General features: G+C 38.6%; 3 protein-coding genes across 50 annotated transcripts in view; 2 read left to right on the forward strand and 1 right to left on the reverse strand.

Annotated features, from left to right (window-relative positions):
- The window catches only part of smpd5 (sphingomyelin phosphodiesterase 5), a 706,732-nt gene that overhangs the window by 576,237 nt on the left and 110,065 nt on the right, over positions 1-20,430 (forward strand). The gene's annotated exons all lie outside the window — the stretch shown is intronic.
- The window catches only part of kif13a (kinesin family member 13A), a 118,579-nt gene that overhangs the window by 77,514 nt on the left and 20,635 nt on the right, over positions 1-20,430 (forward strand). For 25 of the 48 annotated variants that reach the window (XM_087287906.1, XM_087287921.1, XM_087287909.1 and 22 more), the window contains 5 exons: positions 3,283-3,429; positions 12,419-12,518; positions 13,387-13,513; positions 16,568-16,623; positions 18,282-18,406. In XM_087287906.1, the coding sequence (XP_087144032.1) occupies positions 3,283-3,429; positions 12,419-12,518; positions 13,387-13,513; positions 16,568-16,623; positions 18,282-18,406 (555 nt within the window). Of the gene's footprint in view, positions 1-3,282; positions 3,430-4,148; positions 4,552-4,609; positions 4,690-12,418; positions 12,519-13,386; positions 13,514-16,567; positions 16,624-18,281; positions 18,407-20,430 lie in introns of those variants that run through there. The other 23 variants (XM_087287940.1, XM_087287941.1, XM_087287901.1 and 20 more) reach the window with 2 other exon arrangements.
- The window catches only part of LOC103908992 (serine/threonine-protein kinase pim-2-like), a 202,995-nt gene that overhangs the window by 60,883 nt on the left and 121,682 nt on the right, over positions 1-20,430 (reverse strand). The window lies entirely within an intron of this gene.

The following is a 20,430-nucleotide window of genomic DNA, read 5'->3' on the forward strand; positions in this document are numbered from 1 at the left end:
GAATAACATATGATTTAAAGCACTATTTCGGACACTGAAGCCTTGATCCGTCTGCATTAATAAGCGGTATTGTTGCATTACCATCATTAATAAAATCAGTAATAGCGAAACTGTGCATATTATTATTACTATTAAAACGTATATTACTGCCTTAGGTCAGTAACAAAGTAAAGTAATAATAAATGTGAATAAATAGCCTAAATGAAAGGAACAAGAGAGACCAAAATCAGTCACCAGGTCTACTGCCCCCCTATGGATTTAAAATGCCCCCTCAGTTCTGACATCCTGGCGCCGGGCCTGGTGTAAGGCGTGGTTCTTTTTTCTCAAAAGTGGACCTTTTTGCAGTTTTACGCCTCAGTTTCTATTCAACTATGACATTTAAAGGTGCAGTAGGTGATTGTCTTCAGAAGCATGTGTTGTTGTGCTGGTTGAAAGTCTCTTCACAGTCCAATAGTAATGATGACAGTAAATGATCTAAATGTGTTTATATGTGTTTTTATATTCTGGGTAAAGCATAAAACTAAAAAATGTTCATCCAATTAAATAGAGTCGGCCGTCATCTCCCTTAATTCCGATAGGCAGGTCAGACTGTCTGTCAGCAAATGTAGATTCCGACTTCTGTGCATGTGTTCACGCAGATCCGGCATTAGCGAGTGCCCGTCTGCATCACAAACGCATGCGCGCGAGGGAGCTGCGGGCCGCTCGCAGATGCCGAGTCGGAGCCGGAGGCGCCGAAGGAGAGCTGAGCTCGGGCCGATTACTGTAAAGCCAGGCGCGGGTATAATTCGCTCTTGGCCGCGCGGTCACGAGACGGACCGGGAGAAATCAAAAGCTGAATTGAAACTTATAAAAACCTGAATCAATATTGGAGTTACTTTAGCACGCTGGAGGAAGGACGACACCATGGCTGAAGTATCACTGTTAGACAGGTCATGTTTTAAAACTTAGTCAGGCTAAGCTTATGTTAGATTGTGTTGTTATGAATGACTTCTATGCACAGACGTGTTGTTCAGCCACTGAAATCTCCCGGTGAAAGATTGATGTGATTATTTTCAGTTTCATAAGGTTCTTCGACAGCATCTATAATGTAGATTTATATTTAGTTTAACAACAAAACACCAGTAAATAGCGCTCATCCGCCTAGCCTGCTTTACTGAGCTGAAGTTGCTTTTATATTCACATTGGGTTATTTCTGAATAATGACAGCCTTCCTGTACTGTTCACCGCTACTCTGAATATTCGCTCTGAAATAGCATGCTAGTGTGGCAAAGTATTTCATGTAATTCCTGCACGACGCTGGCGCTAACTAACTGGCGAATGACATGAACTAGTGGGTTGTCTGTCGGCTGTTGTGACGCGGTGCGCGCGCTCTCGATTTCAGGGGGTGTGGCTTTGAATCACAGTCCCTCCCCGCTGTCCAAAGATAATATGCTAAGCGGTTTGCATTTTGGCAGATCACCTACTGCACCTTTAAAAACTGCATTTTAGTGACATTTTTTACTGGATTAGCCAGTCAGATGTCATCATAACCACACTTTTTGATGTACTAAAAATATTTCCTAAAAATTGCAAGAAAAATTTTAAAACAATACTAATTTTTAAATACAATTTATTACATCATATATCATTAGGAAAAAATAGCAATCTGTTAAAGTTTTAAAGTTAAAAAACTGTAGCCTACTGTCATTTATTAGACAAAAAACAACACATTCAGTGTCTCAGTCACAATTTGGCCATTTCAATAAAAATAATAATATAAACATAATAATAACAATAACACAATAATAATGAATTTCAGATTTTTTTCTAGCCTCTTTGGTTAAAAAAAATAAAGCCTAATTCGATGGATTATTTTCATTATTTATGATTGCATAGCAGTCAAAATAGGACAAATGAGCTCATATATGGGACAAACTCTGGACCTTTGTCAGTGAGAGGTGGGTTTTTCGAACCCCCCTGCAGACCTGAAAAGTTAGAACTTGTTTTATGCTAATAGTTAACATGTTTTAATAGAATTTTGGCTGTACAAGCGCACCGACAGGTGTTTCAGGCGCAGGTCAGATTTTCTCCAAGTCATAATTTATTTTATTTATATTAAAATTGTCTAAAAAATAATTAAGACGTTTACTTGCAGGATCGCTGAAGTCTTTTTACATCTTTAGACTATATCAAAGGCTTACCTTGTTTAATAAACAGTAATTAATTGAAAAGAGGAAATATTGACTCCTTAATGTAAACTTTTAATTACTATTTTTTTCAATTGTTATTATTATAATTTTATTTATTTATTTATTTTTATTTTTTTGCTTTTATCGTAAACTTGCTCATTTAATATTTTATTGTTTATCAATTTCTTTTAATTCTTGCATTTTATTTTTAATTTATTATTATTTCTTTTAGAAGATATGTTTGTTTATAATTCATACATTTAAATTTATTTTATTTTAAGGGGATAGTGGGAAAATAAGAAAAATAAGACACTGTAATTTTTCCTTTGTTGTATTGTATACTATGATGTATTGTCTTGTTAAACTCAATAAAAAAAAAAAATAATAAAAATTGTCTAAAAAATGATTAGACCTGTCCAGTTTCATCTGGAAAGTATCTCAGATCACCTTCTGAAGTGGTTTTAGTGATCAGATTTATATCCGATCAGAATAAAACGAATGAAGTGAGCAAACAGCCTCAAAAACACAGACGTGACGGGATTAGCACCTCCTGCTGTGAAGTGACATCTGACGGCTGAGGACTCTGCTTGCCATTAAAGTCTTCGTCGGACAGTTATTTAAAAAAAATAATGGCAAAAATAGGGAGATCATGTACTGGACAAGTCAATAAACATACAGGACGTCCCGGCTAATGCAGCCAGCTAGCCTAGGACCTCATGGATAGGGACAGATTTTCATCTGTTAGGAAGTAAGTACCTTTAGCCTTACTCTGTTTGGCAGCCAGTCGTGAACATGTGTTCAATATTTTGTGATGATGCCGCTGCCTGCCTTTTCTGCTTTCTTGCTCTTTTCGACCCACAGCATTACCCGGTATGGATTTCGCCTCAAAGATTAAAATGTAACCACTCAGTGGGTTATGCCACGTGACTCTCGTTTTTTAAAATGACACTTTATTACAATATATTTAAAATATAAATATATTATGCTAATTATATAATTTATATGATATAATATTTATTTACATAAAATAATTAAAAGGACAAATTCTGGACCTTTTGGCCCCCCCCTGGCTACGGGCATGCTACTGTATATGTGTGTGTGTGTGTGTGTGCAGGGTCACTCGCGGCGGCTGCAGGTGTGTGTTCAGCCAGTGCAGCACTCAGGGACGCTCCCTCTGCTGGTGGAGGCCGTTCTCTCCGTCTCCATCGGCTGTGTTACTGCACGCTCCACTAAACTACAGAGACCTCTGGACAGCTATCAGGTCAGTGACACACACACACACTCACCACTATCAGATCAGTGTCACACACACTCCACTAAACTACAGAGAGCGCTGACCCCAGAGATCAAGTCAGTATGAAGCAAAACACGTACTGTAATCTGACAACGTGCTTTATGCACATCATACAGTCATGTTGTGTGTGTGTAATCTGACACTGTACGTTGTCTGTAGTTGTACTTTTGTCATGCGGGTCACTTTAGGACCATGATCAGTCCACTTCTCAGTGTGAACGTAACCTTAGTTTGACAAAAATAAATAAATAAAACTGTGGCCAACATGATGAGCTTTCCTGGGGGTTTAGTGTGTTAAAACGACCCAATGCATCTTTTCTCGATTGTTGTCACCGCATCAGCATGAAACCTTTCTGAAGCATCTTGAAAGACTCATAACTGACTGATCCGTCAGAGTTTACAGTGAAGATGGGATGATGGGATGCTTTGCTTCAGTTTAGCACAGGGGTATCAAACTCAATTCCTGAAGGGCCGAAGCCCTGCACAGTTTAGTTCCAACCCTGCTCCAACACACTTACCTGTAGGTTTCAAACAAGCCTGAAGGACTCAGTTAGTTTGATCAGGTGTTTTTAATTAGGGTTGGAACTAAACTGTGCAGAGCTGCGGCCCTCCAGGAACTGAGTTTGACACCTGTAGTTTAGCAGGCGATGTGTGTGAGTGAGTGACAGACTGTATTTTCTCTGACAGGAGGAAGATGGCGATATGGATAGTTATCAGGTATTCTGTCTGTCTGTCTGTCCACACGCATGTGCTTTCAGACAGGAGACACACGCAGTGGAAATGAAGATCATAATCATGCATTAATACTCTAATCCAGTGGTTCTCAAACTTTCTTCATCAAGTACCACCTTAGAAAAAATAGCCTCTCCAAGTGCCACCATAATGACCAGTATTGAAATACAGTAGCATAGGGCTAATTAAGCAGCTACAGCACAAAAACCAGGCAGATTCATTCTTATTATTATGAATATTTATTATTGTCAGCCACTTATAACATTATAAATAGTATGAACATTAGCACTGCACTGTGCTTACAGATAAAAAAAGATGAATAAAACGTTTAAATGAGCAATATCACACGAGTAGCAGTGTGCTATGCCTGTATATCAGCACTGGTGGGAGGAGTGCGTGGCTTAGCGCCCCACCAGTGCTGATATACAGCCATAGCACACTGCTACTCGTGTGATATTGCGTTTATACAGCAGTTCGACGGCACAATCTTGTACATAAAAAAGAAAATCAAACACAGAGAGTCTGAAACCCTTTTGTATTAGGTACTACTTTCTTCCGCCATTCATTCACATCTGCAGCTGACGTGAGAAGAGCTGAAGCCGTTACTAATTCACCAACATCACTTTAGAGCTAGTGTTTTAATGATTCTCTATAGCGTAATGTGAAGCAGCGCTTCTGGTGTGTGACCTTCTTAAGGTGATGAAAAAACGGCAAAGTTTGCTCACATTTTAAGATTATAAGGCTGAACGTGACTCGAAATGCCATCCGTCTACAGAGATTTCTCACCAGACTGCTGTTGTGTTTGCGATAAGGAGGGACAAGGCTGAATCCAGCTTCTTATTCGCGGCTTCATATTGACTCTATCTGGTCCACCTTAAAACCACAAGGCTTCCGTTTTTCAGCTTTTTAATTCACGCTCAAGAAAACACACTGAGCAAGGGCTTATTATGCGGTTCTGGCGCCATCTTGTGGATAGACACCGTAAACTGTCGCTGTCTCAGAAATTGTAAATATTTTAAACATAGGCACAATTCTTACAAATAAACTGCATAGTTGCAGTCTAAACAACTACATTCTCCACTAAAAAGCCTCAAAAGTATATTTTGTTGAGTAACAGCAGTAATATTAGTCAAACTGTAGTGTCTGCTTGTTGCTGGCTGTATGTGGGTGGAGTAATACACAAAGGGTAAAGAGGTTGTACGGATGCTGATATGATTTAAATGTATCACGGCTATCAGCCAATCAGATTCGAGATCAAGACAGAACTGTTGTATAAAATAAAATGTGCTTTTAAAGTTGAATTAAAGTGGCACTGTTTTTAAAAGTTAAACTCTGCGGACCTGGTACCGAGTCTGTGACGTCATTAACTTTCGCTTTAAGATTTAAAGGGCTAGCATTTCACCAGACCCCCTTTGTGAGTTTCGTTTGAAAGTGTAGAATCTATATTTTATGCTCATATGCATCACTTTGGTTTTTATTCTACTGTGCAAAAGTTATTTACACTTAAATACACAGTATTTTGGATACCTGAGCTAGGTATTGAACATTAGTTCATTTTCATATTTTTTATATAACACATGTACAAGTTATAGCTCAAATGAAAGCTCTTGCCGGTGCTCATACAGTTCTAGCATTCTTTTTACTGAATTATATTCACTTATCAAACAGTTGCCGAATGAATCTCGGTGTTTCCATGACGCAGAAGTGAAAACAATACATTCATGATCAATAAGCAGCCCCAGATAGCACAGACAGCTGTCATCTCTCACCTTATGCTGTGCCTGTCAGGGCCGTTCTCCTCTGTTTTTGAGCTGATGTGCATAAGTAATCCTTTTATATGTCTGATGTGCTCCAAACACAGTGAATTATGTTTGATCAAACAACAGAATAGTGAAATATGAAAACAATGATCGCTCCCTGCGGCTTGTACAGCACCTCTCATACGTTGGAATACAATAACTTTTGCATAGATTATGGTGGAGACATTTTTCTTTTTTCCTATGATTACAGACATGTGCAGGAACCACCAACATTAATTACAGCACGCTAGACCACACACAACCTAAAAGGTACACTTTCACATTTGAGTTTATAAAAAAAAAATACAAAAAGTGCCTCTTTTTAGGTGTTTTTTTTATAACACAGACGACATATACAGATATTTTAAACACTTTCAATAGTGTTTTATGAAAATTCAAAGGGTTTTCTTTAAAATGATACCAAATGTTTGCATTTACACCTCTGCATGTGGATTTGGGAAGCTTTTAAATTTGGATAGGCAAAATCCAGGCGGAAATCCCAAAATAGCAGCAGAGTTTACCTGGTTAAAAAGTAAACAGAAAACTGCTGTACATAAATGCAAAATATTATCATAAATCATTCATCAAAATCTGGAAATGTTCATTGGACCTCATAAATATAGTCTATGTCATCATATTCATATATTACTCTTTCTGATAAATATTTAAATATATGTTGCATGTATATATGACTTATTTGTATATCTTTAAAATCTAAACATTAGCTTGTGTTTTAGATATATGAATTGGGTTTACATATTTAAATTAGAAATTAGATCTGTTGACTACATGTTAGAGTAGGCTTTGTTTGTCAGAAAAGCAAGTGATTAAACTATACCTGTCAACATTGGGATAAAAAAAATGCGAGATACGCCCCCAACCACCGTTACGTTCTTTACAATGTAAATTTGATGTAAATTGTAACTTTGTGGAATTATATTTGGCTCCTTAAAATTTGGAAATATTGTTATGATTGTGGAATACCCAATCAGGGGCCGGATGTCGGAGCCCTGAATTAGAAAGATAGTAATGTATTTAATTAATTTTATTTTGTATTATTTTTGGCCTGCTTTTTTGCCAGCTGTTGTGCTGCCACCTATGGGGCATACTAGTCACTGCACTGTAGGAAACCCAATATCAGCTGAACCTAATCAGCAAGAAGCATGCCAGTGGGTAGAGACCAAGCGGCAACCTCCCGCTCTCTCTCAGGAAGCCAATACTAAAGTAACTAAAACTGCAATTCATCCGAAATTCCGCTAGTCTTAGCCGCTCCTGGCTCCAAAACAGAGCAAATTTCAATTGAGTCCACTGTTAGAATGGCCAACTTTACAGCAGAAAAAAAGGTGTTTACAGCCTGATACAAAAAAAGATTTTGGTTAATACAGCTAATATTACCCTTCATGACAACTGTGAGGGGGTGAATTTTTTTATAACTCATCCGTTTCCTTTATATTAAGTTATATTAAGTTTGCATAATTAAGGGCGTGGCCACTTGAGTGACAGCTAGGTCTCGTTGGTCGCCGTCACGTCACCTCAGCTGAATCCTGCAGATCAGCCACTGAACTCGGCATATTCATCGTATTTCTGTGTTGTTTTATGTGGCTTTACACAGTCAACTGCCTTTTGGACTTGTTTCTTACAATTATTAGATGGCATGGCATGCTGAGAGCACTTAATTGTGCTCACAAACCATTCACGTGGCCTCCGTTTCCCATGTGAATAAAGTTATATACTTATATACCATCTCTATACATGTATTCGTTTTATTTAAGATCATTTATGGTTTATATTTATATTTAGAGCTGTAATGCACTGCAGAATCTGTCAGACTGATTAGCTGTAGCTCTAGATCAGTCATCTGAAGCGTTGTCATACAGTGTTATGCTGGATTTCATCAATAGTCTTACATTAACTAACACAGACTATATCTGAAGTGTTTGGATGTAATTCGCATTTTCCTCCTGTTGAGAAACCTCATAAGAACAATGTTTAGCGGCTCAATGTGTTACAGCAGTGTTTTTAAAAGTCTAAACACTTTATTGATATAGTGTACATCCAAGCACAAGTGGTCAGAACACAAACGAGTCACAGGTGATAAAGTATTAAGTGTTCTCCCAAAGTAAACCAGGTGTCTGAACCAGGTCCAACCTAAATGCAGCATGCGTCTGTAGCTCCGCTCACTCTCCGCCTCTTTGCCCATGTTTGGTATCCCGCCGTCGGCGTGATGACGCGCGAACAAAATGGCGACGGTTGGCCGCGCCTACTTGTGGCTTCTTTTGCGCTCTTTAGAAACCTATAAGTCACGTCACGGACACTACGTCCATATATTTTACAGTCTATGGTAGAGACGCAGTTTTCAAACACTCAATTCGAGGACATTGAGAAATTATTGTAAGTTTGTTTTGGAATATGTTTTGGAAGCAAGAATAAAAATGGATCGAAATTCAAGCAAGTGTCCTGCGTCTAAAAACATTACCTGCTGGGGACAGCGAAATCAACAAGGAATTTGCTGTATTAAATATGTAGATGAAGTTAACTTCAAATGATAGAATACATTACAAACATTACAAAATTACAAATAAAACAAAAGGTTTATTTGCGTACCAGTTTGAGAACCACTGCTCTAATCCTTAATACGCGTGGTCAAATGATGATCTGCATGGCTGCATGATTTCTGCATGTGTGAGTTGATTAAAGAGCACTCGATGTGCTGCTGTGTGTGAATGCTTCATCTGGATTTAATCTGATTTATTGACCCATTCAGTTTTCCTTTGGTGTTTTGATGCTTGGCTTCAGATGTGAGTCTCAGCATGTCTACAATGCATGCAGCAATACAAATACTTAAGTAAAAACTATCAAAACACGTCATTTAATTATTACAGAATTGCTTATATACAGTCAGGTGCATACATATTGGGACACAGTTCTAACATTTTTGGCTCTATACACCAACACAATGGATAACACAATTTTAAATAAATGTGCTTTAACTGCAGACTGTCAGCTTTAGGGCTCTATTTTGACGGTCAATGCGCAAAGCGGAAAGCGCAGGGTGCAAACGCATTCAGGGCATGTAAGAATCCACTTTTGCTATTCTAAGGACGGGAAAATCCGCTTTGCGCTGTGGCGCATGGTCTAAAAGGGTTGAGTTTATTTTCTTAATGAGTTATAGGTGTGTTTTGAGAATAAACCAATCAGAGTCTCATCTCCCATTCCCTTTAAGAGCCAGTTGCATCGCTCCATAAGCGCATTTGCTATTTACATGATGTAAAGTAAGTGGAAGTGGAACAACTGCATTTCACTAGCTAGAAAACAGATAAACAGAGCATCTGCAGCGTGAGAATGAAAGATAAGGCCTCTCAAAAATCACTTTCACTTTCGCTCTCGTGGATAGGAAAACCTTTTACGCACAGATATCAATTAGCCTATAAATAATTAATTTTGTTTGTTAAGATTTGTTTTAAAACTATTTCTAATTTAAGTTCTAATCTCCAGCAAACGAATAAATGAACAATAATAATGAAGTGTGCTCAAAAACCTGAGTTATATCCTAAAACACATGCTGTGCCCCATATGGTCTAAAACCTGACAGGTGGGCAAATCTAAGCTTGTTTTTAATAAAACAAATATAAATATGGATATAATAAATAATACTGCTGATAATAATAACATTATACAAAAGCAAATTGTTATGAATGAACTGAAAAAGCCTCCCGAGATGAAGAAGGCATGAAGGCAGTGATTTTTCATATTTATGTAGGCTAGAAAATAATATGTTTTGTAATATTTTAATCCTTTATATTTATATCCTATATATATCCTTAATATTTGAATTCTTTTTCATATGTAAAGATATTTGCGTATTGCTCTACATCTTGTGTGTATTAAGCAGTGTGTAAGCGAGGCGCACTCTGCGCCAGACTTTAGACCTGCTTTGTTCTGGTCTAAAGAACAGACTATTACAGTTTCTCAAAGTAGTAACGCGCCAGCAGTGCGCCTTAACACGCCTCCTTTTTTAGACCAGAATGCCTATGGGCGCACATATGAGCGCAAATGCATTTGCTATTTAATCAGCTTGGCGCAAAATGTCAAAACGACTCTTGCGCCGAGCTGAAACAACGATTGTGTGGCACCTTGCGCCACATTGCGCCGGGTGTATGATAGGGCCCTTAATTTGAGGGTATGTACATCCAAATCAGGTGAACGGTGTAGGAATTACAACAGTTTGCATATGTGCCTCCCGCTAGTTAAGGGACCAAGAGTAATTGGACAATTGGCTTCTCAGCTGTTTCATGGCCAGGTGTGTGTTATTCTCTCATATCCCAATTACATTGGGCAGATAAAAGGTCCAGGGTTCATTTCAACTGTGCTATTCGCATTTAATCCCGATACCAATTCTATTTTTGTTTTCGAGTGTCACAATGTTGTGGGACTGCTGTACAGAAGTTAATATCAGGGATTATAGATTGCGAATAGATTGTGAAATTTAGTTTTTTTTTTTAAGCATGATGGTAAAACACAAATGCGGTTATGATTATGTCAAAACATGTGTTTGTTTGTTGTAAAAATTCGTAATAATGACAAAAAATACTAATTAGTGGATCTCCTTATTTCCGTGTGCAGTTGTGGCTAGTGTATTCTGGGAATTTTTTCTTACTCCTTGGTTTCGAGTGTGGTCCTGAAATATCTTTGTTTTAAGGGGTGTATACGCTTATTTCACGCGGCCGCCATTGTAAAGAACCAAAGCGAAGCTGTGGTGGGAAGAAACTCGGAAGTAGAGGACCAGGGGCCTCATGTACAAAGACTTGCATGGAAATCATACTAAAACATTGCGTACGCACAAAGCTGTAAATGTGCGTACGCAGAAAAAAATTCAGATGTGTGAAACACTGCGTACGCCACATCTCACGCATATTCTTTTGTACATCCGAATGAACGTGAAACTGAGCGCAACATGCACGAGCACAAAACCCCTCCCTGCCTCCTCCCCCGTATGAATATGCTAATGACTCTACTTTGGCAAAACCCAACGAAAAAGCAAAGGCAAAAGCAAGAAGAGAAACTTTGAACAGAATGTGAATTGGAGGTTCTGCTTTCAGAGGTAGACCGGAGAAAAGCGGTGTTATTTGCAAGTTTGTTCTCCGGAATTAACAACAAAAGAAAAAATAGAGTGGGAGAGTTTAGCTGATGCGGTTAACACAGTTGGGTCTGAGCATCGCCCTAACAGTCTCAGTGGCGCAGCTCGTAAGACGCATGTGATCATGTTTTGACACGTTCGAGCATGAACTCGATTCGAATCCAGCGTCTGATGAACTCATTCTTCTTTTCCCCCGCTACATATCAGATTTTGCCCACTATTTATCACGAGAAAGACAAGTAGGAATCATTAATAAGTCTGTGAATCATATTTTATTTGCACATTTATTGAATGGAAATCTTTCTGATTCACGCATGCAAATACATCTTCAGATAGTGTCTTTATAGCAATGTGCGTGCAGTAGATCGCTCAGATTACATTGGGAAAACAGGCGACTGCTGCAAATTGTGCTTTAATGTTTAGCTGCTCAACTGTATGGTATGGAAACCTTATATACCTGCTAGATGAACCCGTCTTATACAGCTGCCATTGCAAGGCTCAGACACTTTGTAGAGAGGAATTTAACACAACTGCCTCTAGGAGTCGCCAATGGAAATAAAACAGACACGCACAAAAAATGTGCGTACGCCAGCCATGAAGCTGCCGTGAAGCTGCGCACATTCCCACGTTCAGTTCATTGTTAGTAAATCCAAACGTGAGCGATTCTGAGCGTGAAACCTGGCGTACGCAAAGTTTTTGTGCGTACGCAGCGTTGATACATGAGGCCACAGCACTGTAAACATTGCAGTAACATGCTGTGAACTACAAGCCTCCAGCTGTAGCTGAGATTTCAAACTGCAGAAATATACATGCCAAGTCTCCCGGAAGTTCTGGGAGTATCCCGCAAATGCATAGAGACAAATGAATGATAATCTCTTGGGAATCGCGCGTCTCCCGCCCAGTCCTTAAATACATCGCACACCCCTCTCCACAGCATTCATGTTCTAGCATAGTATGAGCATATTATAATAGGAGTTCTTTGTTTTTTTATCAGCCTCTTACGTGTGTTTGCTGTAGACATGCTGTGAGATGAACCTGCTGTTATGATTTCCTCAGTGGATTGATCAGTGCATCATTTCCTGATTCTTTCTCAAGCTTCTGGCTGCTTCTTTTGACTCCGCCGAGCCAGAATGACTTAAAGCAGTGTTCCTGAGATCTGTGTGTCGTATAGGGCTGCACAATACTGGACAAATATCATTGCGATAATGATAATTCTGGGATATATTGTGCAGCCCTAGTGTTGTGTGTGTGTTCTGCTCTCTGATATTTGCTGTGCTGTTTGTGAGCAGGAGGAGGATCTGAACTGTGTTCGCGACCGCTGGTCAGACGCGCTCATCAAACGCAGAGAATACCTGGAGGAGCAGATCAAGATAATCCTCAACAAACCAGGTCAGTGTTCAGAGCGTCTGCTCGTTATATATGCACCGGTCACTGTACTTAAACTCCATCGTAAGATGATGACCATCCAAGGAAATCAAGAACAACAAAGACAGTTAATAATACACAAATACACTTCGTTAAACGTGTACACATAGATATGACACATCCACACTTGTGGTTAAATGGCAATAAAGCTCAACTTGACTATATAAGCAGAGCTTGGGGTACCAGAATCAAGCGATTTGGCCGTATATTCTCATTTACTTTGGATTATCTTATTATTTTAGTTTATAGAATGAGATATTTAGAATTTTACTACAGGCCTGTTGAATGCTTGATTGGCTGATGGTCAGTTCTAAGGCGTGCCATTTATGTCAGATAAAAGCACAGCTAAAGTAGTTTTGCGCACGTTATAGCTCCATATCACTACACCTTATATTATCTCCTATGTGTAGCACTGGTTTCTTCCACATCTTCAAAGCCTTCTGTTGTGTTTTGATGTGATTTTTGACTGTTGTAGCTGTGAAATAACTCTAATCATTCAGTGGAGTGATATGGAGCTATAATGCGCTCTAAACCTGCCGGAACTACTTTAGCTGTGCCTTTATCTGACAATAACCAAACACCTTTGAATGCTCGTCAATCAATCAGAATCAAGCATTCCACTCTTTATGTTGCCAATGTTAACTGTAAATGTATATGAATATAAAATAAGTGTTATACACTTTAACTGAAATGTAGTAAATATAGCTTATGTAAAAAAAGACTCTGATAGATGCACCTCCAGGAGAAAACATTAACTCCAGTACCTAAAGTCTGATGCTGATGCTGATGGAGCCATTGCTGGAGAATGTTTTCTTTAATTGTGTGTGTTCAGAGAAGTCTGAGGAAGATATAGAGCGAGAAGCCCGGCTGGTGGAGCAGTGGGTCGGCCTGACCGAGGAGAGGAACGCGGTGCTGGTTCCAGCTCCAGCCAGCGGCATCCCAGGAGCCCCGGCGCACTGGTGACAATCTCAAATAAATGCTTTTTTATACTTGGTTTCTTATACTTGTTTCTTTTATTCCTGTTTAGGTAAAGCCAAACTTCCATTGTGTATGAAATGTGCCATATAAGTAAACTTGCCTTTTTCAAAGAGATTTGAGCTCCCTAGATTCATGCGCATGGTCCACAGACGATTTCCTATCCTTAAAATTCAGCTCTTAGTCTTTAAAACACTATGAATGAGTGAAAACCTTAGCAGATATTCTGGAGACAAATAAAAATAAATGGATATTCAAACAGATTGAGTGCTCTAGATTCATGCGCCTGGTCCACAGACAGTGTTCCCCCTCCTTAAAATTCAGCTCTTAGTTTTTAAAAGACTATAAATGATTGAAAACCTCAGTAAATATTCTGGAGACAGACAAAAATAAATGCATTTTCAAAGAGATTTGAGCTCCCTAGATTCATGCGCATGGTCCACAGACGATTTCCGATCCTTAAAATTCAGCTCTTAGTCTTTAAAACACTATGAATGAATGAAAACCTCAGCAGATATTCTGGAGACAGACAAAAATAAATGAATATTCAAACAGATTTGAGTGCTCTAGATTCATGCGCCTGGCCCACATACAATTTTCCCCCTCCTTAAAATTCAGCTCTTAGTCTTAAAACACTATGAATGATTTACAACCTCAGCAGATATTCTGGAGACAGACAAAAATAAATGGATATTCAAAGAGATTTGAGCTCCTTAGATTCATGCGCCTGGTCCACAGATGATTTTCCCCCTCCTTAAAATTCAGTTCTTAGTCTTTAAACCACTATGAATGAGCAAATATTCTGGAAACAGACAACAATAAATGCATTTTCAAAGAGATTTGAGCTCCTTAGATTAGATCATGCGCCTGGTCAACACACAGTTTTTCCACTCCTTAAAATTCAGCTCTTAGTCTTAATGTAAAAAAAGACTATAAATGAGTGAAAACCTTAGCAGATATTCTGGAGACAGATGAAAATAAATGCTTATTCAAAGAGATTTGAGCTCTCTAGATTCATGCGCCTGGTCCACAGACAGTTTTCCCACTCCTTAAAATTCAGCTCTTGGTCTATAAAACACTATGAATGAGTGAAAACCTTAGCAGATATTCTGGAGACAAATAAAAATAAATGGATATTCAAACAGATTTGAGTGCTCTAGATTCATGCGCCTGGTCCACAGATAATTTTCCCCCTCCTTAAAATTCAGCTCTTAGTCTTTAAAACACTATGAATGAGCAAATATTCTGGAAACAGACAACAATAAATGCTTATTCAAAGAGATTTTAGCTCCTTAGATTAGATCATGCGCCTGGTCAACATACAGTTTCCCCCTCCTTAAAATTCAGCTCTTAGTCTTTAAAACACTATAAATGAGTGAAAACCTCAGCAGATATTCTGGAGACAAATAAAAATAAATGGATATTCAAACAGATTGAGTGCTCTAGATTCATGCGCCTGGTCCACAGACAGTGTTCCCCCTCCTTAAAATTCAGCTTTTAGTCTTTAAAAGACTATAAATGATTGAAAACCTCAGTAAATATTCTGGAGACAGACAAAAATAAATGCATTTTCAAAGAGATTTGAGCTCCTTAGATTAGATCATGCGCCTGGTCCACAGTAAGTTTTTCCACTCCTTAAAATTCAGCTCTTAGTCTTAAAACACTATGAATGAGTGAAAACCTCAGCAGATATTCTGGAGACAGACAAAAATAAATGCTTATTCAAAGATATTTGAGCTCTCTAATTTTCATGCGCCTGGTCCACAGATGATTTTCCCCCTCCTTAAAATTCAGTTCTTAGTCTTTAAAACACTATGAATGAGCAAATATTCTGGAGACAGACAAAAATAAATGCATTTTCAAAGAGATTTGAGCTCCTTAGATTAGATCATGCGCCTGGTCCACAGACAGTTTTCCCCCTCCTTAAAATTCAGCTCTTAGTCTTTAAAACACTATGAATGAGTGAAAGCCTCAGCAGATATTCTGGAGACAGACAAAACTAAATGCTTATTCAAAGAGATTTGAGCTACCCTCTGAAATAATTAGTCAAAATGTAGTGAGTTTCATTCTTAAAACGAGCTAAATAATCTGTCAGTGGTGTAAGTGTAATACTATTATTTCAAAGCAAAAACAAGATTATTGTCCTTACCCCATTGGCAGATTATTTAGCTTGTTTTAAGGAAAAACTCACTTCATTTTGACTCATTGTTTTTGAAAACGAGACAAAATATTGTGCTCGTCTAAAAAATGCTTCTTGATTTAAGAAGCTTTACATATTTACACTAGAAGCAAGACAAAAAGTCTAGCATTTGTTTTTACAGTGGACACCTTTTTTGTTGACTGCCAAAAAAATGAAAACAGTACACTGGATAGATAAAGGTCCTCCAAAGGTGGACTGAAACAGATCTATATCCTTTAAAAAAAATAAGTCTCATTCACTAATAATTGCACCATTTTTTTTTATATGCAAATTTTAACCTAATTCACAACACCTGTGTACCCACGTGAGTTCTTAAAGTCTGCGTCAACCAAATATTTCAGTGTTTATTTTGCTACCTAACCTTATTATTCTTTAGATGAACAATTAAATCAAGTTAAACTGCTGGAAGAAAAATAGTTTTGGTAATCTTTAATCAAAACCTGAGCATCTGCTTATGCCTTTGGAGTGGCGGCCCTGTTGATGAAGTCAACTTGAGTGCTTCAATATCATCTTTATAATAATATCCTTAGCCTCGTCCCTGTTACCGTTAGTTTGTTAAGATGGAATGATGTGCAAAAAGTAAACCCCGTCCCCTACTCGATATTCAGCTTCAACATACTGAAAAAAAATCACGTGGCTTTAACCGTTATACAACTGGTAGACAGCAAATATGAATGCATGCAAAATATACGCATGTGTGAATAGTCAAGTATAATGCATATTAAGATGTACCGTATATAGTATGGAGATCAGTAAAATAGCTAGCAGATTGTAAAAGCTGTTTTAAATGAATATGCTTTAGTGTAAACACACCTAAAGGTTTGTTTTATTGCTCCAGGGTTCCTCCTGCTGGCATGGAGGCTCATATTCCTGTGCTGTTCCTGGATCTGAATGGTGAGAGATACTGATCTTTAGCAGCCTTTAAAAAGGGTTTTAAATGGATTCAATTCAGCCAAAAAGGAAAATTCTGTCATTATTTACTCACCATTTACTTGTTTCGAACCTTTATGAGATTAATTGTTCTGTTGAACACAAAAGAAGATATTTTCGGAGAATGCTAGAAACCTGTAACCATTGAGTTCTATAGTATTTGTTTTTCCTACCATGTAAATGAATGGTTACAGGTTTCTTCAAAATATCGTCTTTAGTGTTTAACAGAAGAAAGAAATGTATAAAGGTTTAACACCACTTGACAGAGTAAATAGAGAGTAAATGTTAATTTCTGGGTGAACTATCCCTTCAACTCTGTCACTTCTGTACTGTGTCAGAAGCAAACATCAGTTTACATTCTAAAGCATTAGTTTGGCCATTAAAAGGACAGATCACCCACAGCTGAACATTTCCTCAAGAAGGGTTTATTCGCACACTCACAACAGTGCTGAACAGTCTAAAAAGAAAATCTTCTTTAATGTTTCTCAGCCACCGATGACTATTGTCAATTTCATACGGTTTATTTTACAGCATTGATAATGCATTGTAATTAAAGTATAACCAGGGGAATAGACTTAAAGGTGCTGTATGTACGTTTTAGAATCTTCTAAAGCATAAAAACACCATAATATGTGTGCAGATTTTCAGAAACATGCTCAGTGAACATTGTTGTTTATCTGAAAAACAATGCTGAAGTCAGATATTCTGCTTTGAACGTGTGTTACGTGCCGGAACGGCTGTCTTTGTTTTGGTTACTTTAATCCTCCCACTGCCAGTTTAGCCAATTATATTTCAGCGCCCGGGTTGCCTTGGTGGAAAACAGCGTATTTCATCCATTTATTCAGTTATGAAGGCTCTCACAGTGTACGTCCGTGACTGAAATGTGACCTTTGGTGGACAGTAGCAGACTCTGAAATGTTGCTTTTAGGGTGCTTTCACTTTAGCACTTTTGGTCCGCACCTGAGTTCGTTTGACGTCATAGTACGGTACGTTTGGCTAGTGTGAACTAGTCTTCTGAACTTGGGTGCGCACCCATGAACCGTATTCGAGTCCGCCTGAAAGAGGTGGTCTGGGTATGGTTCATGCAAACTCTGGTACGGTTCACTTCTGATGTGAATGCAATCGTACCAAATCACAGAAGTGAAGCGCCAACTGTACAGCAAACTATCGGTTTCATAACGTTCGTTTGTGTGTGTTTGTGTGTTTGTGTGTGTGTGTGTGTGTGTGTGTGTGTGTCACGTTTTGTACCTTGGTGACTCGTGCGGGACTGAGCCAGGGCAAAGACAGTGATACACAGTGATGTCTGCTTGTCTCCTCCAAAAACAGCTCCTGCAGACACTGTGTGATGTTCTGAATGTTGATAACATGTTTGCGGCAGATGGACGCGAGTCGCTTTCTGTATGTCCAAAACCAAAAGCTTCAGTTAAAGCAGAATGACCGCGATGTGCGGAAGTCTTTCCATTTCGGTGCTTGCTTTCGTGACCGTCACCTAGCAACGGGCGCAAACAAAACAGCAGCTCGATGACGTAAGCATACCGGGGTTCAGAAGGAAAAAAGACAGTGTGAACACAAACCAACCGAGTTTAAACTCACTCATCTCTGAGTCTGATGTGTGTTTTCAGCTGATAATCTGACGGTGAATGATCATCTGACCGGTCCTCACGCTGCCGGTGTCAACTCTATTCTCCCCAAAGAACACGGCAGCTCCTTCTTCTACCTTCCCATCATCAGACACAGCGACGACGAGGTCTGTTAGAACCATTCATGACATCACACTCACACACATCAGGGCATGCTAATAGAAGCTTCCTATGGCTAAATTAACCAGTGCGGATAATGAAGAAGAACACAAAAAGATATGCCACAATGCACATGTTTAAACCTGAACTTATATTGACAAACTATATATCATCTGCATATACAGTGCTCAGCGTATACGAGTACACCCCATTCTGAGAATCAATATTTTTATCCATTTCTCAGTTATATTTAAGCGCATTTAAACAAAACAAAATTATACATTTTTAAGGGTGTCACGATCCTCCAAATCCTCGATTCAATTACATTTTCGATTCTAAAGGCACGATTCGATTTTCGATTATGAATAATTAATTAATTAATGACCAATTAATTATTTGTAGCCTACCGTTTAAACTACCTGACCTGCATGGTCTTTGTTTTACCCATAAACAAATCATACAGTAAATGAATAAAGGCAAGACACACACATAATTAACAGCTGTCAATCACTTTTTCTGCGGGACTCGTGAATAGGCAGTGATCTGTGTCGTTATAATGGCGTCGGTAAAAAAGACGCACAACCAACAGGAACCAGCCAACAGTATCTGAGGTGTTCGCTAAAATGATTAAGTAGAAGTGAGTGAAGGATTGAAGCAGTCCTCTGCCTGGACCTGCTGTCTCGAGCGCATGGCTGTGTGTGTGTCTGTGTCTGTGTGGTCATGTGATGTGCATTTTCAGAGGTAGTGAGGAAGGAGGGCTGCTCAGAAATGCTACACGCCACTGTGGATGTCGAATCGTTGTCGTTCTAAAATGCCATTTAAAAACAAAGACAGTGTAAACAGGGCCTGAGTGTGTACTTTTCGCGAGCGGATTTGCAACAGGGGCGGGCGGAGGATCGCAATGCCGGTTTTGTCTATCGGACGAACCGTACGTAATACGTACATAGCAGAGCTTGCAAAACTGTGTTTTTTTAGTCGACAACACGAACGTTGTCAGCATAACTCACTGGAAATCCAAAATGCTCACACACCGGCGACTTCATTGAAAGAGGAGAGGGTTTAAGTTCTGTCGACGGGTCTCCTGCTTCTGCAGTTTAATAAGCACAGTTTAACAAGCACGTCAACAAGCAAGCCAAGCTGACGTGACATGGGCGCGTGGCAGCATCGACCATTCTATTTTTTGATTCGATAATCGAAATTGAGCATTCAAAATCAAAATCGTGACACCCCTATAAATTATTCATTCGTTCATTCATTTATTTTCTTTTAAGCCAAGTCCCTTTATTAATCAAGGGTTGCCACAGTGGAATGAACCACCAACTTATCCATCATATGTTTTACGCAGCGGATGCCCTTGCAGCTGCAACCCATTACTGGGAAACAACCATACACACTCATTCACACATACATTATGGACATTTTAGCCAACCCAGTTCACTTGTACCACATGTCTTTGGACTTGTTGGGGAAACCGGAGCACTAGAGCTGCACGATTCTGGCTAAAATGAGAATGGTGATTTTGCTTAAAATAAAGATCACGATTTTCTCACGATTCTGTAGATGTAAAATAAAGGTATGGTAAAAACAAACATATGGCACAATCTCAATAATAATATTATGTGTAGGTCTACTGGTGTCTATAAATGATTCTATTCTACTTATAATAATTCTGATGTTGAATTATTATGTTTGAGATATATGCTTGCAATCTGTCATATTAGACAATTTAATTCACTGGTAAAATCAGACATTTGCCATTATCAGATTATATTCAACAATATATAGGCTAGAGTAGTTATACTGACATTGTAAACATTTATTTTCATGCACAACCGTGGGTTCGCTATAAAAGAAAAAAACAGATCAAATGCTTGCCGTAATCATAACTCTAAAATGCGATTTGATCATTAAAGTGCACACTTTCAGTTTCATTTTGACTGCTAAGTGCTGTTCATACTTCGCGTGCGGCTCCCAAATGATCACTCTGTGCCACAAACTGAAAATTATTTACAACTATATTGCCTGTTACTCG

The sequence above is a fragment of the Danio rerio genome, chromosome 16 (genome assembly GCF_052040795.2).
Source record: "Danio rerio strain M-AB ecotype USA chromosome 16, GRCz13ab, whole genome shotgun sequence".
Classification (NCBI taxonomy): Eukaryota; Metazoa; Chordata; class Actinopteri; order Cypriniformes; family Danionidae; genus Danio; species Danio rerio.